The sequence below is a fragment of the Crinia signifera genome, chromosome 9 (genome assembly GCF_055691185.1).
Source record: "Crinia signifera chromosome 9, ASM5569118v1, whole genome shotgun sequence".
NCBI classification, from domain to species: Eukaryota; Metazoa; Chordata; class Amphibia; order Anura; family Myobatrachidae; genus Crinia; species Crinia signifera.
This window is the reverse complement of record NC_139225.1, coordinates 34,782,936-34,807,179: the sequence shown is the minus strand read 5'-3', so window position 1 is coordinate 34,807,179 and position 24,244 is coordinate 34,782,936. Positions and strand designations below refer to the sequence as shown.

The 24,244-nt window shown below is 46.2% G+C and overlaps 1 protein-coding gene across 4 annotated transcripts in view; it reads left to right on the top strand.

The window, feature by feature from the left end:
- Positions 1-15,015, top strand: part of LOC146035383 (semaphorin-3F-like) — a 103,713-nt gene extending 88,698 nt beyond the window's left edge. For all 4 annotated transcript variants that reach the window (XM_083158794.1, XM_083158793.1, XM_083158795.1 and 1 more), the window contains exons 9-18: positions 166-280; positions 4,543-4,612; positions 5,700-5,844; positions 6,481-6,703; positions 6,966-7,054; positions 7,559-7,600; positions 10,696-10,853; positions 11,328-11,395; positions 11,508-11,641; positions 14,086-15,015. In XM_083158794.1, coding sequence (XP_083014920.1) covers positions 166-280; positions 4,543-4,612; positions 5,700-5,844; positions 6,481-6,703; positions 6,966-7,054; positions 7,559-7,600; positions 10,696-10,853; positions 11,328-11,395; positions 11,508-11,641; positions 14,086-14,328 — 1,287 coding nt within the window. In that variant the 3' untranslated portion in view covers positions 14,329-15,015. The remainder of the gene's footprint in view (positions 1-165; positions 281-4,542; positions 4,613-5,699; positions 5,845-6,480; positions 6,704-6,965; positions 7,055-7,558; positions 7,601-10,695; positions 10,854-11,327; positions 11,396-11,507; positions 11,642-14,085) is intronic.
- Positions 15,016-24,244: the final 9,229 nt, after the last annotated feature.

Here is a 24,244-nt window from a genome sequence, read left to right as displayed (position 1 = left end):
AGCTGGATTCCATTGCACCCTTTAGTATAGGTTCTAGTGTATATCGGGTTACTTGCAGTAAGAATGGCTATTCCCAGACCCCATATGAGACCCAAGTAGAGGTGTTTTTCTTGTGGGGAGCTGTAAATACACTTACAGGATAGTCACCATATCATTCCGTTGCAGAATGATGACGGTGGTCTGCGCTCACTGGTGGGGAAATGGACATCTTTTCTGAAGGCAAGACTGGTTTGCTCTGTCATTGGCCAGGATGGGGTGGAGACTTCGTTTGACCAGCTACGTAAGTATGCCATCACCACACAGCACACTTCTCCTTGTGTCCTCACATAACGGTTTGTTTAAAGATCAAACTACTGTAGGGCTGAGCCGTTACAAGCTGCCAGAATACTAGACTATAAGGAAGCAGGAGACGCTTCTCAGATACCTGTAGCTCCCCCCAACTCTGGTTTAGAAACCTGGAGAGAGAAGGGTACTTGCCCATTCAGCTGACAAGTCAAACGTGGGCTTCTTGTTGTGGGTAGTAATTGTGGCTGCTGTAAACGAGTAGGGGAGGCTGACATTCTGAGGGAAGTTTTGATGGGGAACGTGAAATTAAGTTATTAATTTAGGGTTTAAGGTTCCTTTCCAGGCAACTAAGGATGAATAAGTAGCGGGGGGTTATCCAATAGAGAACAAAGCTTTTAATGATCTCTAAGCTTGGTGTAAGCAATTGCCTTCTATTCTGCTTCCATTATATAGTCTGAGTGGCTCCATGCTGGGTGCTTAAGTAGAATTAAAAATGAGGCTTAATCCGCGATGGAAACGCTGCTTCTACAGCACAGACATAGGGCATAGTGTGTTCTTGGCTGCAGATTGCCTGTACTGCGGTGGTGGCGGGGTTAATGCACTATCTTGTAAATTGGTAGCACTTCCAGCAGGATGGTTGCCCTGAGCGCTTCCCGATGCAGCGCCTGTGACTTCCATATGTAAAGCAGAGGTGACATTGCTCTGCGGTGGCTGATACGGATATTACTCATTAACACAATTTGCATACTGTGTGTTGGACTCATTTCACGGGGCAAATTCCTTCGTAGCAGTAACCAATTAGGGAGCGGAGGCAACCGAGCAGACAGAATAGAGCGATTTGTACTCTTCTTACCTCCTCCGTCGGTGTTTGGCGTGCGTCATCCTTCCTGCTGTTTAATTGGCCGCGCAGCCATGGAGAAGATGTCTGTGCAAAAATGGCCTCAGGGCTGCGGTCTGTAAACCAACACATAAGTGACAAGAAGCAAGTTCTAAAAACATGTAATGTGACAGAACCGGATGCTAACCATGTGACATCTTCTGATTTGTCATTAAATGATATCATTACTCACTGTGACGATGGAATTATTTTTTTTTTGGTTAGTTTTTTATTGATTTTAAAATTTAACGGTTTTACAGAACCAGAATTCAGAATGATCATTCTAATGGTGCCCATACACGTTGCGATCTGTGTGCTGTGCGTTTTGAACTTCATTTGTGCTGTGCGATTTTGGCACTTGTAGGGGATGCGATGTGATGCGATCTACTGTACTGTGTGGGTGCGATGCGATTTTAGCCTCTTTTTAATTATTTTTTATTTTTTAGTTACCTAATGGACATCGCATCGCATGTACTACATAACTGATGCGATGTAGCACAAAAAGTATTGCCTGCAGATACTTTTTGTACTATACAATATTGTACCCGCGGGGACGTGCATCGCATCCCCGCAGGTACACGGTGAGATTTTAACCGATGCAATGCGTTTTGAACTTTAAAAGTTCAAAACGCTTTTTAAAATCGCAACATGTATGGGCACCTTTAGCCTTTCAGTCATTGTTTTTGGGGCTTTGACCGTTTCTGATGAGAAGCTGCTGCTATCTTCTGACCCCACTCTGCGTGCCCCGCTTGTATGACTGGTGGCAGATCATGGACGGCTGCAGTGTTGGAGGAGAGAGGAGGGGGACAGGGGAAGAAAGGGCTTATTTCATAGTTTACAAATAGTTTTCCATTATAAAGACATTAGCTCCCCACGATACCACTTGATTCGCCCCATGTCTTGGCACGGCTCTGCGCTGCCAGTAAATGGCCTTATCCTCTGCTGATATGGTATGTTAAAGAGAGAGAAAAAAAGTATATTATTTGGAAGGGTATTATGACTTCAGATTATATTAATTTATTGTCTACGACAAGCAGAAGTGTTTATATTCATTGCCATTAGGCACAGCAGAAAGTCACTGTCTGGGTACAGCAGAGATGTGTTATCTACAGGCGCAAGGAAAGTCGTCCACTCTGCATGATAACATAACTGCATGGTTGTACAACGCAGGAGCATACAGCAATCTGGGGGGGTGCAGTCATGGTGTCAGAATTAACATACTGGACAATGTCTCCACTGCTATGCCGAAACCATGATTCCGACAAGATCAATATGCTACTTAAAGCATTTAACAATGTTGGCAGTGAGTGTGGTATAACAAGTCCGCAATCTGAATGTCAACATGACAAATGACATTCACAGTGTCGACACTGACATAATGTATATACTGAATAATGTTTTGCATGTACATCTGTGTGGTCCGATGTAAAAAAGGGTACTTGTTTCCTAGCAGGGCGCCCAGAATTATTACGTTCGCAAACGTACTGAAATCGCATCGCATAACGTATAGTAGTAGCATGCGGTGCGATGCGATTTTCCCATTCCCGCTCCCTGTCATTCCCTGTAATTTTCCCTGTCATTTCCTGTCACCCCCAGTATCAATGCCAGCCCGAAGCGTGGCGAGTGGCGGCAGAACGCGTCCTCCAACCTTTTCATACCCCCACTATCCACGTTGGTGTGGAGTTGATTTCATATAGTGTGGCGAGCGCAGCAAGCCACGAGCCCGAAGCGTGGCGAGCGGACGCGGATTACTTTACATGTATTCCGCATCCCCTCGCCACGCTTCGTGCTCGGTGACTCGTTGCACTCGCCACGCTATATAAAATCAACTCCACGCCGACGTGGATAATGGGGGTATAAAAAGGTCAGAGGACGCCCCTTTCGGCCGCCCCTCGAGGGGCTCACTGCGCTCGCCACGCTTCAGGTTGGCGTTGATACTGGGGGTGACGCAAAACAATGCCATACGTGATTACAATTGTAAGCACCCATCACATGTAATACTATGCACAAATCAAATGTCATTGCATCACATCTCATATTAAGCACCCAAGACATCTCATCACATGGGTGGTTGTACAATGAAATATCACATTGAATCGCATTTCGTGCCATGCGATCCGAAGCAATATTTCATTGTACAAGCACTCCTGTGCACTTAATATGGGCATCGCACAGCACTATACACGCTACACGATGCGATACAATTTCACAATAGCACAGTTCACTAAATGCGTACTGGGCACCCTGCTAGGAAACAAGTTCCTAAAAAAGTAAGATTTCCCTGGCCAGATTTGCCGCGGTGCATCAGCTAATTGTAATTAACACTAAGGGCCTGATTGACCTGTTTGCTATGCTGCGTAGACTCGCAGCCGCGCAAAGAGCTAAATGCCACCCCGCCAACGTCATGTGATGTCAGCCGCCCAACCCGAGCAGGCATCTCCATGCCTGCATTCGTAAATGCCTATCAGGGACAGGACCGAATTCAGACCCTTCATATGTTCAGAGTAGCACTACAGCGAGAATAGTGTTCCTATGGAAAATGCTTAGAGAAAGGAATGATCAGCCTTACCTCTGACCTACTGCACATGCCCGCAATGCCCCCCCCCCCCCCCTTAGCCGCTTGTCTCCCCTCCATCCCCTTCTCTCACTAATTAAAGTCAACCACATAAATCTAAAACTCAGAGTCTCAGAGTCGGGCACAGGGTTATGTTTTGGTTAGAATACTTGTATTGCGTTACATACACTGCTGTGGGTGTGATCCTGTAAAACCAGGGCCCGTTCTGTTCTCTGTTGTGTTGTAAATAAATGAACCCTTTGAGGGCCAGGTGAATTTGTCATAATAATTGTGACAATTGCCAAGCAAACATTGTTATTCATCATAATGAACTGTAATGTCACCTTATTATAGGAAATATAATCTTTTTTTTTTTACACAACATTTGTTATTTGAATTTATATAACAAATGTGAGCGGCGCTGGTATTTTTAAGCAGATATTTTGTGCATCTCTCACAGGTGTTCGCACTCAAAGGGTTAAATAAAGCCTTCCTTCATTTATAACACGGATGGGGAACCTTCGCCCCTCCAGCTGTTGTGGAACTAGACATCCCAGCATGCCTTGTTACAGTTTTGCTATGTGGCCATGCTACAACTGTTGCAGGGCATGCTGGCATGTGTAGTTCAACAACAGTTGGAGGGCCGAAGGTTCCCCATCCCTGATTTAGAAGAAAAACACAATTTTTTTAAAGAAAAATAAAAAATCAACTCAGATACTGTATACAGTATATCAGATTCCAATACACATATGATCATGATAAATGTATTTATGTGTAATTACAATATCGATTTCAATGGTGACTAACTGTCTGTGTCTTTATATAGGGGATATTTTCATTCAGCCGACCCAGGATAAGCAGAACCCCCTGATTTATGGAGTCTTCACTACGCTGGGGTGAGAGCATGACTGAATTCTATCTGCTGCCCCTGTAATGGTTTCCCTATGCCCCCTGCTAGGGGCCCGTTTACTATTGAATATTTGCGGCTAATTTCCCCAAAACAACCCTTCTCGAGCGTTAGCCGAAAATATGAAATACCTCCCGAATGCAAGACGGAGGGACCGTAGCAGGAATCTCTGATCCCTGCTGCCCTGCTCGCAGTCGCATTCCCCATAGGTTTCTATGGGGAATGCAATGCTGTACCAATATTGGGCAGCAGCGCACCGTGTCCCAGATCTACGGCCATTCTGAGGCGGTAGCTCATTGTAACCTATGGGCTACTTGCAGCAGCTCAGTGCTAACCGCCCATCTGCACACCCTGGTACAGCAGATCACAGGGATGGACTCCTTTAAGAACTTCTGTCCCAGCATCTGCAGGAACATACACCCCACTGATAGGATCGCATATTGCAATGTGATCCTAGGGGGTAGATCCTACCCAGATCGCATTGTGTATCCGGGTCCTATGGAAAAAATGGCCTCTTAATCTCTCAATAACTGTATGTCTTGTGCTATCCACTACATCATTGTCATCCTCTCCCTCACCGTATACGGTCGCTGGGTCGACACTGTCTTAACCGACAGTTACGGGATCGACCGTTCTTGGTAGAAGGCGTCTAGTTAGACAGCTAAAGATGGTTGACAGCATCTAACTCAAACTTTAGGCATCTAACTAGACACCTTGGACCAAGTGTGGTAGACCCTGTAACTGTCGATCAACTATATCCTGTAACCTCCCATACAGTGCTCAGCCTCAGCACCCAGTAGCTGTGTGTCTCTTGCTGCCCACACCGTCATTGTCAGCCTGTCCTGCACAGTGCTCCGTCTGCCTGCCCAATAGCTGTGTCTCTTGCTGTCCATGTCACGTGCTGTCCACACGTCATTGTCAGCCTGTCCTGCACAGTGCTCCTTCTGCCCAATTCATCCTGGTAATCTTTTGTCTGGCATGGACACCTGCCTCTATGTGTGTGTGATATCTTTAGTCTCCCTGCTGCTTGTATGCCTGTAAGTCCTAATGTACCTGTCTCTGTGCGTGTCTCTTAGTTCCGTGTTCCGGGGCTCCGCCGTCTGTGTTTACTCTCTCGCTGACGTCCGTGCTGTGTTTAATGGGCCATTCGCACACAAGGAGGGACATGGGTACCAGATGACTGCGTACACAGGGAAAACGCCCTATCCCCGACCTGGAGCGGTGAGACACGTCATGACCCTTTCTGAGAGTCTGAGTGGGAGGATGATGCTGTGGTAAAGGCACAGGCACTTTAAGGGACATGTATATTTAATAATTGCTTATTTGGGACAGTATGGTAAGATTTGCAGCACTAGACATAGCACATTCTTATTTACAGGAAAATTAACAACTAAAATAGTATAGTAGTGGCGTTGCCAATAGCAACCAGTCATTTTATAGAATGCGCCAGATACAGTAATCAGATTGGCTGCTGTCCTTTTTAGAATGTTTAGTAAATCTATCCCAATAAAAAGAGATCCTTACCGAAATGCAGCCCCCCCCCCCCCCCCCCCCCATTCCAGATAAAGGCATCAGAGCTCCCATAGCCGTCCATGTATCAGCCTGCAGAGGCCCAGATGAAGGCAATTCTGTGTAAGGATCGAAAGTAGCTGATTCTGCAGATTCTCGAACACTGAGGCATCATGGGTGAGGGGATTGGGTATCCATGTTCTAGTCGGGTCATATTTCTGAATGTTGGGTCATGTTGCTGAATGTTGGCTCGTGTTGCTAGTCATGGACAAGAAATAAAAGCTCTCACTTCAGGTTTGTTTTATTACACAGCTGCTCTTTCCTATTACATTGCGATCTATCTTGTAGTGTGCAGGTGGATTCTCCGTTACCGGCGTCCGCTCCAGTAGACACTTTGGGGAGGACGTGCTGAGGTTTGTACGCACTCACCCGCTCATGTACAGCTCAGTGTACCCCGTGAACCGCAGACCCCTTCTCCTACTGTCAGATGCCTCATATACCTACACCAGCATTGCTGTGGACAGTGTGCCCGCTGCTGACGGCGAATATACTGTTCTGTTCCTGGGCACAGGTGAGAAAGCAGCGTCGTCCACTCTCTCTAGGCGATATGTACTTAGCCTTAAAAAGTGATAAAGTGGAGAGTGATAAACCACCAGCCAATTAGCTACTGTCATTGTTCAAACACAGCCTGTAACATGACAGTTAGGAGCTGAAAGGCTGGCACGTTATCACTCTCCATTTTATCACTTTTCAAGCTTAATATATCTGTACCCATGTGAGGTCGTCACTTGTGTATTGTGTAACACCTTGTTCCCATCCCCCCCAATCGTCAGATCGTGGTACAGTCCAGAAGGTGATGATCCTGCCCAAAGGCCCAGAGGAGATGGAAGGCATCACTCTAGAGGAGGTGGAAGTGTTTAAAGTAAGACCCGATCTGTGTTCATATTCTTCATATTTTACTTTTATATAGAATTGTCTTGCAAAGTCCTCTGGGATTTAAAGCTGCATTACACCAAGGTGGGGGGGGATCATCCTTTCCTGGGACCCCTATGACTGCTCCCCTCCAACATATATCCTGGGCTCATTGTTTACTGCATAATTATTTGGATCTATTTGGAAGCTTTCCTGGCCGTTCACAAACGTTGCAGAAGAAGATGCTGCACTTGGCACTTAGAGAGTTGTGAAAAAAGTTGCATGGGTGGGAAATGACACATGAGCTTACCCACTCGATAGGCAGCGAATACAGCGAGCTGAATCAGACCCTTTGTGCGTTCATTGCCCCATTTGCCCCCAACAGAATCTGCCACCTTTAGTGCACATATTTCCAAATATATTAATTTGTTTTTTTGCTCACTTACTTGGGCCCATGTCTATTACTGTGTCTACATATTATATAATATAGTAACAGTCCCTTCTTTACTCGCAGGTAGCGTCACCTGTTAAAAACATCAGAATTTCTTCCAAGAGGGTGAGTATGGCATCATTATTGTTCTGATCAATCTAGAACTCCATCAACTCCATGGAAAATGTTTATTGGTGCAATACATTTCTTTACCTATCTGGGAGAACTCTGAGACACTGGGCCAAATGTAATACGGTGAGAGTTTCAGAAAGTGAGAGATTTTGGGAGAGTTTTTCAAATTTTTTTAAAGTAGCAATCATTTACATGGCAAAATCAACCTGGTTTTGCAGTGTAATTGATTGCCACTTTAAAACAAATGGAAAAAATCTCTCACTTTCTGAAACTCTCACCCTATTACATTTGGCCCTGAGAGCCTAAAACTCTTACGTATGTATAGTGCAGGGTGCTGGCACCATATTTGGACATTAGAAAAGGATTGGGTACTCTTTACCTAGCACGGCGCCCACGATTTTGATCGTGGGCATCGCACGTAAAAAATCACGGGCATCGCGGGCATTGAATGCACTAAAAATCGGGTGCGACGCGACCGACGCCCGCCATTTCCCAGAGGGAACAATGTTAAATGTCTCAATTGACCTGATTTTCATGTTCAATGCCTCAATTGACCCGATTTTTCCATAGGAAACAATGTTAAATGGCCCACAGAGGCCAAATAGCCACCCTGAAGTGTGAAATGGCCCCCACAATTGATAACGCCACCCCACGATCAACGCCAACCCGAAGCGTGGCGAGTGCAGCGAGCCCGCGAGGGGCGGCGGTACGCGTCCTACGACGTTTTCATACCCCCACTATCTACTTCGGCGTGGAGTTGAGAATAGAATAGTGCGGCGAGCGCAGCGAGCCACCGAGCCCGAAGCGTGGCGAGCGCAGCGAGCCCCGCGAGGGGACACGGATACCTTCACAGGTAAACGCGTCCCTTCGCGGGCTTCAGGTACAGGTATCCGCGTCCCCTCGCGGGGCTCGCTGCGCTCGCCACGCTTCGGGCTTGGTGGCTCGCTGCGCTCGCCACACTATTCTATTCTCAACTCCACGCCGACGTGGATAGTGGGGGTATGAAAAGGTCGTAGGACGCGTACCGACGCCCCTCGCGGGCTCGCTGCGCTCGCCACGCTTCGGGTTCACGTTGATCGTGGGGTGGCGTTAACAATTGTGGGGGCCATTTCACACTTCAGGGTGCCTATTTGGCCTCTGCGGGCCATTTAACATTGTTTCCTATGGAAAAATCGGGTCAATTGAGGCATTGAACAGGAAAATCGGGTCAATTGAGACATTTAACATTGTTCCCTATGGGAAATCGCGGGCATCGCGTCGGTCGCGTCGCACCCGATTTTTTAGTGCATTCAATGGCCGCGATGGGCGCCGTGCTAAGTAAAGAGTACCAAGGATTGTTCTAGCTCAGAGCTGGGCAATAGCGGCCCTCCAGCTGTTGATGAACTACACATCCCAGCATAAGTTTCAGCATGACCACATAGCAAAACTGATGCAAAGCATCCTGGGATGTGTAGTTCATTAACAGCTGGAGGGCCGCTATTGCCCAGCCCTGTTCTAGCTGCAACCACTAAAAAAAAAACGGTACTTGTTTCCTTGTACTTAGTGGTGTGCGATGCGATATTCCCGTTAAATTAACAGGAGTGCTTGTACAATGAAATATTGCCCGAAGCGTGGCGAGCCCCACGCGGGGCCACGGAATACATGTAAAGTAATCCGTGTCCGCTCAACACGCTATCTAAAATCAACTCCATGCCGACATGGATAGTGGGGGTATGAAAAGGTCGGAGGACGCGTACCACCCCCCCTCGCGGGCTCACTGCGTTCACCACGCTTCAGGGTGGCGTTGATATTGGGGGTGGCGTTGACAATAGGGGTGCATTTAACATTGTAAGCACCCATCAGGGTGCTTGTACAATTAAAAATCGCATCGGCATGCTGCTATATGATATATATTGCATTGCATCGCATGCCGCTGTATTGCATGCAATGCGATGCGATTGTATAAGATGCACTTCGATCAAAATCGGGGGCGCCATGCTAGGAAACGAGTACCAAAAAAACATTATCTCAGTGGATCCATAAGGATCATGATCCCTTATCACTCATGTTACCCCGATTGTTCTTTTATTATCAAATGGATTTAATAAAGTGTATATTAGAGGCTGGATCCAAGAAGTTCTTTACTACGTGGCTACCCTATATAATAAAGTTACCGTCATCAACACGACTATGTCCGTAAAACTGTTTGATTTACCATGTGGTACAATACAGAGTGGGTCCCCTCCATTCTAGGACACCTTTCTTTTATTTTTATTAGGTTTATTAGCAAAGTATGACTGTTCATTGTCATAATAATTATTCAAACTCCAAAACTCTTATTTATCACTTCTCTTTATATGCTATTGATATATTTATTGCATATTCGATTTGTCAGAATTGTTTCTTTGTATTATTTCTATGTATGATATTATATGTCATGTGATGTGTGTTATATTTTAAAATATAAAAAAAAAGAAAGAAAAGGATTGTTCCTATACTGCATGTATAATTTAGCTTATTCTGGAGCAATAATCGAGCCCATTGAGGTGCCCGCAGTTTGTACATAGTAACCCTCTACCTACCAAATGTAATTACATTCAAAGTACAAATGTCAAACGTGCAATCAAATATTCATTAGTGTGGGGCAACTTGCACTCCTACAAGGGGATCCTGAACAGCATGTATACCTGCAGAATGAGCAATCCTAATATATATGCAATTGATATATTTATTGCATATATGCTTCATCAGAATTTTTCTTGGTATTATTTCTATGTATGATATATACAGTATTGTCTGATGTGTGTTATATTTTTGTTAATAAAAATATTTTAAAATATTAAAAGAAAAAGATTGTGCATATACTGCATGTAAAAATTAGCTTATGCTTTAGCAATAATTGAGCCCATCGGGGTGCCCACAGCACAGTAACTCTCCACCTACAGTACAAATGCCAAACGTGCAATCGAAGACTCATTAGTGTGGGCCAACGTGCACTCCTACAAGGGGATCTTTATATATTTAAAAGCATATTTCTGGGTTTAGTGAATTTGTTACTGCCTTGTTGGCTGTAATAGAAATTGAACGTTTGCATCCTGTATTAATTACAGCACCAGTTATACGTTTCGTCAGACGCCGGGGTGACCCAGCTGTCTCTCCATCGCTGTGCTGCCTATGGAGACTCTTGTGCCGATTGCTGTCTTTCCAGAGATCCTTATTGCGCCTGGGATGGGAAGGCCTGTGCCCGCTATACCCCCTCACCCATGAGGTAGGTATATGGTGGCTGCGTTGCAACAATTCTTGTTGCCATTTCTATAAATCTCTGCTGGGTTATAAAAAGGACTAATGGGACTGAACTCTGGGACTATAGAAAATCCAGACTTGACCGGTCTGTTGGTGCAAATTCTATGCAAATCAGTTTTACCCATTTGCAATCCTTTTCTGGATTACATTTCCGTGCCTGTTTGTGTTTCCAGAAAATCCCCCCCTGCAGCACACAAACGTGCTGATTGGTTAGGACACAGCAGGGATATCAGTGTGCCAGGCTGTGTATTGTATATCTTGCCCAAGTACTCTGTGACTTAGCGATGGGGAAACCCATACGGACTCCCCGCACGATAAGCTCAGTAATGCCCCTATTTTACTGTATGTGCCACACCGGGTGCACCCAATATTTCTATAGTATGGTGGTAAAACTGTGTGTGTACAATAGTCAGGTTGTTGGTGACCTTGTTCTCTGCAGGCGAAGCCGACGACAGGACGTCAGACATGGTGACCCCATGAGGCAGTGCAGGGGCTATAACATGCAAAGTAAGTGCTCTGTATAAATGGGCTGCTGCTTTCTCATACACCTCCACATGACGGCTCTGGTAGTGTCTATGGATAAGGAGCCACCCTCATGTGAGCTGTTCTTAATTTACAGTGGATCGCGGGGTCTTGGAGCGGCTGCAGATTGGGGTGGAGGGAGGAAGCGTTTTCCTGCAGTGTGACACTCACTCGCCCCTGGAGAGCGTTACATGGCTTCTGCAGAGAGAGGGATCCCAGCATCGGAAGGAGGTGAGGCCACCATTATTCTGCATGTCTAGCGTTACTACACAGATCACTAATATATGATTGGCAAATATACGTTCTTTAATCAGAATGTTTCCTATGACATGTACCTGACTAGTTGTAGGTTATTATAGGTGGTCTTGTCAGTAGCCAATATCTCCTTTCATATACTATGATACAAAACAAACTCGCCTGATTTTGAGACCTCCTTTCACAAGGTCACATCACCAAGCCCCACAACCATGCCATTCAAATGCCATGATTTGCAGGTCTTCAGGGGAGGCGGGGCTAATATAACGCAATTTTAGCCCCTCCCCGAAGACCCACGAATTCTATAATTTACCTAGGTATTGCCATCGGTGCAGTCAATGGTGATTCTGCAACCAGCCATCGATAGTTACAAACTACAGTATGTGATGGACTCTTTGACTGACTGGCCCATAGGCCAATCAGAACATGGGGGCGGGGCTTCAAGGTTGTTGGGATGGCGCTATCCTCTGTGTCCCGGTGTCATGAAAGAAAATAAGGGAAAGAAACATCGTTTTTGCTGTGCCATCGATGTAGGGAAAGCATCTGGTTCTCCTCATCGATGTCAAAAGTATTCCACATCGGCCATATACCATCCATGATTTAGAATCATCGATGGTTGATGGCCATCCCTACATTTACCTCAGCCCGAAGGAGCAAGTGGGGAGACTCCCTGGAACATGCAAGAGACTTGGCTACAATTTTTGGGAGCCTCCTGGCAATTTTGGGAGTGTACGTAGGTATGATACAAAAGTGAACATGGATGACCCTCATTGCATTCCATTAACCATCTATTGCCTATCTCACTGCTGTACATAGACACAAGTCTGTCATTTGTAACCAGCTTTACTATCTATTATCTTATGGACAGATGGGCAACCAATTAGATTCTATTGGAGAAATTTACTAAGATGGGAGTTCTATTTCACATGGGATGTTGCAATTGAGAAACCAATCAGAATTTACTTATTTATTTAGCACCTTCTAGAAGATAATAGATAATATCTGATTGGTTGCCAATATCAACATCCCATCTGAAAGACTCACATCTCAGTATATTTACCCCGTAGAGTCTGATAGGGGAGATTTATCAAACCCGCAGAAACCACATTTAGTTTGGGGTCAGTAACCATGGTTTATTACACAATGTGTTTGGCTGGTGACCTGGGCCCAGCGTACTGCACTAATGTAGGTGACTTGTGCATCACTGACTCAACTGACTTTTCAAAGACAAAAATGTACAAATGATATTAGAGGAAATGCGTATTCCTTCCTTTCTGTATTTCCAGCCCCTGGATCCCAGCCAGTAGCTGCCAGTTACAGGATCCTATGCCTGGAACATCTATGCTGGACAGAGAGTCACAGTGACCTCCAGCTGTGCTCTAGACTGATCGTCATTGTGCTTCCTGACCACCAGAACTGGTGTCCCTGACATCAGCAGGTTCGGCCTCCCCAGGGAAGCACCTGCCGTCACGGTAACTGGTCATGTCTGATAGTGTACAGTATAGGGTGTGACGCAGACGAATCTACACCACCCAGTGTCAGGAAGTGCTGACACAATAATTAGTGACGGGGTTGGAGAGAATGACGCTGGCAAAGGAAACACGCATGAAGATATGAGGCTGGGAACACGTTTCCTGTAAGCCTATTTGTGGCAAATCGGTAGGATAGGCAGTGCCTAGGACACAGGTTCTCAAAGTTGGTCCTCAGGACCCTACACAGCGCATGTTTTACAGGTCTCCTCACAGAATCAAGTGAAATAATTTAGCTCCACCTGTGGATCTTTCAAAATGTGTCAGACAGTACTGAGTGCACCTTTCGGGTGGCCTGGAAAACGTGAACTGTGTGGGATCCTGAGAACCGAGTTTGAGAACCACTGGTCTAGGACAGTACCAAACATTGACATTGCACTAGGTCGACATTAACGAAAAGTCAAAATGCATTAGGTCGACAAAAGCAAAATTTTGACAACACATGAAGCGGTTGACGTGAGTTTTTCCAGTTTTTGTGTCAGGCAGACACCTGTGCACGTAGACCCCTCTACCATTCCCATTCGGAGTCCACAAAGATGTTAAAGAATGGGGGGAAAAAACCATGTCGAACTCTTCATGTGTCAACCGTTGCCATGTCAACTTATCCGGATACAATGGCAAACTCAACTTAGTTCTCAAAAGAAGAGCCACTATGACTATTGTGTGTAAAATGCAATCACGCCACAACTCATACTGTGTGTTTCCATGACTACTCATGTCGCATGCGCTGCCCTGGAACTGTTTTCTATTATATATCAGTCCATATCTGAGGTGTTGTCTGGACTCCTCCCACAGTTCCTCCCTGCTCGCAGTATGCCCCAGCCTGCCTGCAGTAGCATCATAAACCATGTCCTGTATTCACTATGCAGTCATATTCTGTTTCCTCGCCAGGTACGGCTTCATACCCTGGAGGGAGGAGCGATACTACGTTCGGTACAGACAAACCACGCAGGCCTCTACACCTGCTTGGGTACAGAAAACGGCTTCCGACGCTCACGAGGGAAAATAAGACTTAACGTCCTGCCCAGGGAACTGCTGGAAAAACTGACGGCTGCCCCAACCTTGTTCCCTCTACCAGCACAATGCCCACCTGCTCGCAGGCAGAAGCCACGAACACAGATCGAAAGGAACTGAGGCTGCTTTAATACGGGCCTGCAGACAGACAGCGCTGGCCGACACAACAGCTCCAGGGCCTCCGTTTTCAACACAAGAGACTCCAAGTGACTGGAGACTGTGGGAAATGGAACCTAACCTGCTCACTAGTGAGAAGTGGGTGAGGGGGCCAGTATGTGTAGAGGAGAGAGATGTGTTAGTATTAGTAAGACATTCCAGAGCGATACTTTGTATAGAGAACTGCGTGCGTGCGTGTGTGTGTGTGAGTGTATATAGGGGGAGGTGTATCAAACTTTTGGAACAAGATATAGGAAAGAAATTGGCCATAGCAACTAATCGGCTTCAAACTGTCTCTTCATAGACTGTGCTAGCTATATGAAGCTGAGCAGTTGCTGTGGGCAACGTCCGCGGTCTTGTAGGTTTGGCACACCTCCCCTTTAGCGAGAGCGTGTGAATTATTTCTATTTATCACAAACACTGGATGCCAGATTTCATGTCCCAACCTGTGAGCAGTTGCCACTTTACGTACCAGTCTTGACCTGAATCACTATGTTTTCCTGCTGTCTGTGTCTTCCTCCGCCAGAGGCCCCGCGTTACACCGTGAGCAGTACGTGAACCTGGCTGGAGACCTACCGGCACACCTGTAACTTTTCTAGCAATACCGGATTTACAAACTGAAGAAAGATATTAAATCTATTTTGTATCTGTTTCCTTGTTATTATGCTTAATGTATACCTATCATGCATTTATATATTTATATGTTTGTTTTTTTTAAATCGTTTGGCTTTATGTGCTAAGATTTTGGTTTAAAAAAAAAAAAAAGACAATATTGGCCTATTGAGGTAATTCAGGCAAAAAAATAATCTTTTTTTTATAAACACCCCCAAACCTTGTCTGTAATATCTGCTGCGTGCAGTGAGGGTTTCCTTATACTGGTCATGCATACTGAGTGGGAGTGTTCATGGGTGACTTGGGACAGCCCCGATGCGTCATTGATGTCAATGAGATAAGTATCAGCGTGGCAGAAAACCTCAGGATTTAGTGCTGTCGAAGATGTTTTAATAAGAGAAGGAATAGCACATAAGGGAGGAGGGCCCAGCTCGTGACAGCTTACATTCTAAAGGAGAGGGGCAGACAAACAGGGGTGACACAGATGGGGTCAGGGGCTGGCTGGCAACTTTCAGCCTGGGGGGCAACACAAGCAAGTGGCCCACCACCATCGCCATCGTTTCACCACCCTAACCTCTCCCCTCTAGTATGCAGCAATTATTAAACAATCATTCCCCCACACACACCCGAAATGGGAACAGCGCACGCCGAAGGCGCACTGCAAAATTTTACACTGTAATGCCCATTCCACATAAAGCCAACACCGTAATGCCCATTAAACATAATGCCACACACCGTAATGCCAATTAAACATATATTTGCCTGCTTTAACCCATGGAGTGCCACTGTTTGTTCATTACATATACACACATATATATATATATATATATCTATATGTATAAGTCTAGGTAGAAAATGTACTTACAGTACAGACAGTTTTTTCTAGCAGGGTCAGCCCATATTTTAGAAATATATATATAGTGAGCTGGGAGCCATGAAAGGCTGGGTCGCCCCACATCTCCCTGCTTACCACCTTCCAAGGGGAGCAGGGAGCTTGTCACCCTGGCTGCAGCACATGACGGGATGAAAGAGCGCTGATGTGCTGCTGCCCGGGCGCTAGTGGATGCGTGACCACTTACATCCGTGGCTTCTAGAGCAGGCATCCGCTCCACTCCCTCGCACCAGGGCCTAATATATATATATATATATATATATATATATTATAAAAAATAGGAGGCATTATACAGGACATCAGCTGGATCACGGACATCAGTGGGGAAAAAGTCCTTTAGTCCTTAAGTGGGTGACAAGGAGAGGGTAAGGGTGACACAGTGAAGGTAAGTGTGACACAGAGATAATGGCAGGGTTGCCGACCCTCCCGGAATTTCCGGGAGTCTCCCGAAAATCGGGACCCCCTCCCGGCACCCCGGAAGGGTGGGCAACCCTCCCGGATTCAGGGGGGACCCCCGCTAACCCCCGGATCGCGGCATTAAAATGCCGCAATCCTCGGGTTTTCGAGGAGGGGGCGGGGCTAAATGACGCAATTTAGCCCCGCCCCCTCCACAGAGATACCTTAATCCGCTGGTTTACCAGCATAGGGGCGGGGCTTAGTGATGTCACCCTTAACACAGAAGAGGACAGGGTTGACACAGAGAGAACAAGGGTGACACAGAGAAGACAGGGTTGACACAGAGAGGACAGGGTTGACACAGAAGAGGACAGGGGTGACATAGAGGACAGGGGTGACACAGAAGAGGACAGGGTTGACACAGAAGAGGACAGGGGTGACACAGAGAGGACAGGGGTGACATAGAGGACAGGGTGACACAGAGAGGACAGGGGTGACATAGAGAGGACAGGGTTGACACAGAAGAGGACAGGGTTGACACAGAAGAGGACAGGGGTGACACAGAGAGGACAGGGGTGACATAGAGGACAAGGGTGACACAGAGAGGACAGGGTTGACACAGAGAGGACAGGGTTGACACAGAAGAGGACAGGGGTGACACAGAGAGGACAGGGTTGACACAGAAGAGGACAGGGTTGACACAGAAGAGGACAGGGGTGACATAGAGGACAGGGGTGACACAGAAGAGGACAGGGTTGACACAGAAGAGGACAGGGGTGACATAGAGGACAAGGGTGACACAGAGAGGACAGGGTTGACACAGAGAGGACAGGGTTGACACAGAAGAGGACAGGGTTGACACAGAAGAGGACAGGGTTGACACAGAAGAGGACAGGGTTGACACAGAAGAGGACAGGGTTGACACAGAAGAGGACAGGGTTGACATGGAGGACAAGGGTGATGCAGAGAAAAGGATGAAAGGAAGAGTAAAAGGGTGACAGGGAGTGAGAAAGGGTATAATAAAAGCATGTAGTTATTTACACAAGAGCTTCCAGCACTTCTGATAATACGACTTACAGGGACTTGGGAGGCTATCCGATGTCCGGGGAGGGAGGGAGTAGCTGCAGCCCCCAGCCTGTCACTGTCTCCGGGTTCAGGCAGATGCAGATTACTGTGCCTGCCGTGACCCTGCGCCCCCTTGAAGATGGCTCCCCCCTGCTGCCATTAGGACTGCCAGTGTGGACCCATACTGCTCTGCTGGCCACGCTGTCATCCAGGCTCTGACAGACACTAGAGGTACAGCAGTACCTCTAGTGTCTGTCTCCTCCAAGGCGGCGGCCATTTTTGGAGGGGCCGTCACATACATGTAGGCATATGTGCGGCAGGACCCGGAGAGAGACGGCTGCGGCAACAAGATGCACACAGCCGGCCCCGGCCCAGCCACTTCATACCGGCCCGGGGGGCATGTGGCACCCTGCCCCCCGGCCCAGCCCGCCCCTGGATGGGGTAGACAGTAAGCATGGTGGCAAAAATAAATAATCCATATATACGTGGCATGTGCCCATTTTTTACTGTACCCCTCAACAGTTTGCCAACGAAGTAATATTTCTGCCCGCCCATTAATTATCACACGTGTTAGACAGGGATTAGCGGTGTAAACCTGTGTAAGGGGCCTAATTCAGGATGATTCGCTAATCAGGGAATTGCCTCCGAATTGGTAGGGAGAGGGTACCTTTGCAGCTAGTATCTGCTAATTCTTCCTCATGTACCATAAGAGACATCCAGTAAAATGACTGAAGCCTTCTTACTGTAATAGAGGTTATGTTACACAGCTGGACAGCTCATATCGGCGACACACCATTATAAACTGTAGTCACTCCGTTATAGTTGTGGAGTGAAAATGGGTAAAATAAAACAAATATATGCTGTATGACATTTAATTGAGAAAACAAACGTCCAAAATATGTTGAAGCAAAATGTAGTTTTTACAGTTACTTGGGGATCATATTCTATTAATATTTCCTACCGTAATGTAGGGTGGCTGATCCCGGGATTTGGCCCCAAAATCACCGGGATTTCAATCCTAGGATTGGAGTCTCCAATCCCGGGATTTTGGGATTAGACTGCACATGCGCAGGACGCCGTGGACTCAAGGGGGCACCGACAGGGGACCAGATAAGTATGAAAAAAAAATATTCCAAAATCCGTAAAAATCCCTTATTCAAAATGCTCGTGGTCCCGAGCATTTCGGAGAGGTGATACTAAACCTGTATACTCTTGAGTTTCCAGAGAACCACAGGATGCCCTTTGTTTGGAGAGGTTTACCTTTGCAGGGCCATTGGTGTCCATATAACGCTGTTGAAATATTTGGATCCATGTGAGTGCATATATTGGCTATTAAATCCTCATGGTTTAAACCAGGGGTGGGGAACCTTTTTCGTTCCAAGGGCCATTTCTAATGTGTAAAAATCCTTCGGGCCATATCTACATTAGGCACTTACAAATTTCCCTGCTGCACTTGTCCCATGCACCGACTGGCAGCATCACCCATCCCTCACACCGGCTGGCAGCTTCACCCGTCCCACGCTCCCGTCCCTGAGCCTGATTAAGACACCTCTCGCGAGAGCTCCCCCTTTCCTTCAATCCTGGGCAGGCTGTTGGGCGGGTGAGCAGGCCGTCGGGCGGGTGCGTAGGCCAGTTGGCTATGAGGGACGTTTGCGGCCCACGTGCCGGAGGTTTCCACCCCAAACCATCTGCACTATGGTTGGACTCATGAATATGCTATAGAGAAAAAAAAAAGAATTATTGTGTAAGAAGGTATTTCTATTTCCATATCTGTATTGTGCTATCGCTTGGTGTGACCAGTTTCTATGTACATTACTTTGTTCTAAACTTGGTGAAGGTTTTCCATTGTGTCACTCTAGCTTGAAACCATAGATAGCGCTACAAGAGAGTTACAACTGTTCACAAACTGCATTCCATTTGCAATTCGTCCACATTCTGAATCTGCCTTAGTGTTGGTATGACCCAGAATCAGGCCCTATCAGTAATGACATACAGATAGTGGTAGATGCTCAAATTAGTTCAGTAATACTATTCAGGTGCATGCAAGGGAGGGGTTAATACTGAGTAAGTAACAAGACATTGGTTCTCCCAGCACACTGAATAGTATTAGTAACCTATCAGTAATGACTCCTGACTATTGTCTTCTTTCTGTGCCGGCTCCTCTCTTTGCTTGTCATGGTGTTCATAATTTACCTGATAATAATTTACGTTGTCTGCCATCGTCTTGCCTGCACATGTACTATATCTGGCTACAAGCTTATTTCTTCTGCTAGATCCTGTCATACTTTTGCAATTGCAGTCCTGGTTCCTCAGTTCCTATTGCCATATTCCCTGCAGTTATGGCCACTCGCTACCTGCTACCATCTTAACAGTAATATCTGGCACCAACTTACCACTTTATTGTTTCTCATGTATTTAGTCAATGTGGGCAAAAAAAAAGTGTTTCAAGAGCAAAGTGCCCTTACTAGGGTCCACAGACAGGGTAGACAGACTTACCAAACCCTCAGATTTGCTGATGATCCAGTGGCGCACTTTACATGGGTACAAGAATTTTAAAAATCGGCCCTTGGGAACCAGAGATATCTGACTTCAAAGCAGTGGTCCCCATCCAAGCCTGTTCATTGCTCTTCCCAGTCAGATATTTCAGGTTCTGTCTGACGTAGACCTAGTTTTTCTGAGGGTATATTCTAAAAGCTGGGACTCTCTCCCTTTGAAGGACACTAGTAACTTGTCTCTACTATCCCCAGAACCAGATATATCAGCCTTCCAGCAGCTGGTTACTGCTCCAGCTCCACACACCTGGTTTGTAGTTTTATATACTCGTTGGCAGATTGCTCTGCCTACTGAACTCTGATCCCCTAGTCCCTAGTACCATTTGGTAGGTGGGATTTTTTAGTTTTTAATTCCATTAAAATCTAAGAAATCTATTTCCGGGAACTGGAGATATCCGCAGTCAAGCAAGCTGTCCTCCCACCAGAAAATTATGGATAATAAGCCCAATATACACCCCTCCTCTGCATATTAAACATCCTCTACCACCCTGGAAGTTATGTATCAGGGCCCCTTCATTCAGCCCAATGCCCCCTTCTCCCACCTCATCTCCCACCATCTGTGCAGTAAAGAGGTAATTAGTGGAAATTACTGATCCAGGCCCTACATGCTGAGCGGTTGATATAATACCCCCCACCACCTACGGGACATCAAAGCTTCCGCTCATAGCACCCCCCATCCTACCGCTGGAGGATCGGTAGGGGCCCCAATACAATGCAATGCCCAGGGGTCTACACTGCTGTTGACGCCCCTGTATGTATATATACCTGTATATATATATATGTGTGTGTGTATGTGTATATATATATATATATATACAGGGCTATTTTTGTGCAGGCTCTAGCAGGAACTGTGGCCCTTATTCTAGTTCACTCTTTCTGACAAAATGTTTCTTAGATGGACAAAACCATGTGCACTGCAGGTGAGGCAGGTGTTACTTGTGCAGAGATAATTAGATTTGGGTGGGGTTTTACACCTGCCTCACCTGCAGTGCAAATGGTTTTGTCCATCTAAGAAATATTTTGTCAGAAAGAGTGAACTAGAATAAGGGCCACAGTTCCTGCTGGAGCCTGCACAAAAATAGCCCTGTATATATATATATATATATATTGTGCTATATATACTGGGTCACCTAAGTGTCCATCTCAGTGCTTTGCTCCGCCCCTCTGGAAACCCCCTTCTGAAAATCCTGCGTTTGCCCCTGTGATCAGCTACTGTGACCAATGTGTTTGAATTGTTAACATTAATTATGATTACAGTTTTCATTTAGCTGGGCTTAAAGTGATCACTGTCACATTGGGCATCACGTAGAGTTGAAGGCTAGCCATCTGCGATGGCTCTCCTGCAGTGCACATACATTTACCCACATGCAGAATACCACACATCTCCATGCCTTGACCAGCCCTGTCTGTATATTTGGTTTGATAACCACAATCATTATCATCAGTGTGCACCAAAACTTATATATACTTGGTGCAAGAAAAAGGTCTGAAAACAGCTTATGGCCAACACAAAATAGCTCAGATGTCTGAGAGAATGCAATCTATAAAGCAGTGTTTCCCATCTCCTTTTTTTTTTGAAAAAGCAAATCTTTATTGTACATAAAGAAAGCAAAAAACAGACAATCACATTTAAACATATATACTGTGTCGCAGCACATCCAAAACACAGCTCATATGCAAACAGTATAGTACATATTACATACAACATAAAATTACACTATAGGCTATACTATGCCCTATGCATTCCAGGGATGTGCAGGCAGGGGAGGCAGTGCCTCCCCTGTCATAAATTATTAAAAAAAAATTACAAAAATATTTATAACACATATACTGCGCTATAAATATCTTAATTATTTTTATTATTTATGAGGTAGGACAATGTGAGAGTGTAGGAGGCAATGGCAGCTGTGCCTCCCGCTGACAATTGAAAAATGTCAGCAGCGGGGGGGCGGGGCTAAGCCGCGGGGAGAAAAGCATATGAAAAGCTCATTAAAAATCAATGTGAAAGCGGCATCTACACATCTGCCTCAGTGACAGGGGTGCACGATCCTGTCACTGAGGCAGATGTGATAGGACAGCGGACATAGGCTGTCATGCACTGACAGCCTATGTCCGCTGTCATGCAAAGCTGTGGTGGCTGCGCTGTCCCCCGAGACCCCACTAGGAGACCTGGCTCCCGTTCCTCTTCCCACCATCAGTGGAGCCCCGGCATTGGCATTTAAGGGAGGCCTGACTCACCTCCTCCTCCCGCTGCCGCGGACCTGCTGGGTGGCTTGGCTCCCCTTCCTCCTCCCGCCGCTGCTGGAGCTCCGGCTTACGCATGTCAGGCTCACCTTCATCCTCCGCTCCACCCGCTGTCCTGCGCCCCCAGCTCTCCTCCCTCCTCTTGCTGCTGCTGGAGCCCCGGCATTTCTGTATGGCCCCGCTCCCTGCCTTGCGCGCTACTGAAAACCGGAAGTTCGGGTGCCGGACTTTCAGTGATCAGAGGCAGGCTGTGGCGTCCAACATGGGGGGTGTAGGGGGGAGAATCGGACTTGTAAACAGTCGCACCAGTCCCCCTGCACCCTCATTAGTCTGCCTGCAATGGCCGCAGATCACCCTGATAGCACAGACCCCCCGTGCCCCATGTACACTGTAACAGTGTGCTGCACTTGACGTGCCACATTTGGAGAGAGGTCCATCAACATAAAATGCGGTGCTGCCCAGGTGAGCTGATTTGGGACAGGTAAGAAAGAGGGGAAGAGAGAGATGGTTGTGTGATTGGTAGTGGTGGCTTTCTGTCTGAACGTGAAAGGGGGGGGTGTGTTTTGGTGATGTTAACAGCGAGCGACAGTCTGGGGGTAGGGGGTGCTGTTATTATGTGGAGCAGATATATTGGGGGAAATGGGCATTTTAACAGTATTTCACCTTTAATCAAACATTTTATTTAAACATATTTTTGCTTGGTGCTGTGTGACACTGTCTGCACCCTTTCTCTCTTTGACACTTTCTCTTCCTCTCTCCCTCTCATGCTGTCTCTCCCTTTCTGTTCCTGACACTTTTTCTCCTTCGCTCTGATGCACTCTCTCCTTTACCTGACTGACATTGTCTCTCTCTTACCCTCTCTGACACTGTCTCTACCTCTTTTACTGACACTGTCTTTCCCTCACTCTGTCTCTCTCTTTCTCTCTGACACTGGCTCTCTTCCTGACACTGTCCCTCTCATTTTTCTACCTGACAACCCATCTCTCTTTACATGACACCTACTCTAATCCTCTCTCTCTCACTCCCCTCATTCTCTCTGTTGCTCCCTTATGGGGCATTGTAGCAGGGGGCCCTTTTTAATATTTTCCTATGGGGCCTGTGAAGTTCTAGTTACATCCCTGCTGGTAATAAATGTATATATATTTCTGTGTGGATAGGGTACTTGTGATGCACATTTCTTGTTAAGGCTAATATCCTGAGGACGGGGTTACATGGATATATATATATATATATATATATATATATATATATATATATATATATATATATATATATAATGTTAGGGCCCCCACTGCACTGCTTTGCCCGGGGGCCCCTAATGCTCTTAAGATGGCCCTAAGTATAAATATATATATATATATATATATATATATATATATTGGTTAGCTTATATGTGGTCTGTTCACATAACAGTGAACAGCAAATATATTAACTATGTATGTGTGCATTTGACACATGTGCCTACCCTATTTTTTTTTTTTTTGCCTCACCTGACACTAACCTCACCGCACGTCACTGATGCATTCTAACGGTAGCACTACAAAACAGTATACAAGACTATGGGTGTGGAGGGTAGGGGAATGAGGGAGGTAGAATCACATGCTCGAAGATTTATTGACCAGACAGACCCATATAAGGGGAGGGCAATAAATAGAAAGAAATCAAAAAAACAACAGGCATTGTGAAGTGAGGTCCCAAAGTCTTATAAAACAGTCCATACAAGGGGAGAGGACCAGAAGAAGGGGGGTTTAGTCCTCTTCTTCCTCAGGGCTATCACGAATGGAATAGTCTCTGAGCAGGCTGTTAACCAGCCTGCGGCAGTCCTGAATGGACATTCTCTCCCTCTGCAGTATGAGACTTTCTGGCAAACCACAAAGTGTCCTTAACACAGTTTTTAAGGTGCCAGGCTTCCTGGGTCGCCCCATACATGTGGGTACCTGGGAATAGTCCATACAGTACTGAAAGGTACGAAAGACAAGGCATCCATCAACAACTGTGTGTAGGCGCAGTCCCAGAAGATGTGCATGGCCAGGCCTGGGCGTTGTACTTAAGAACGGGAAGAATCTCATTCCGCAGCACAATTGTTTTCCCTTTGATGGTAAGGTCTCTGAGACTACAC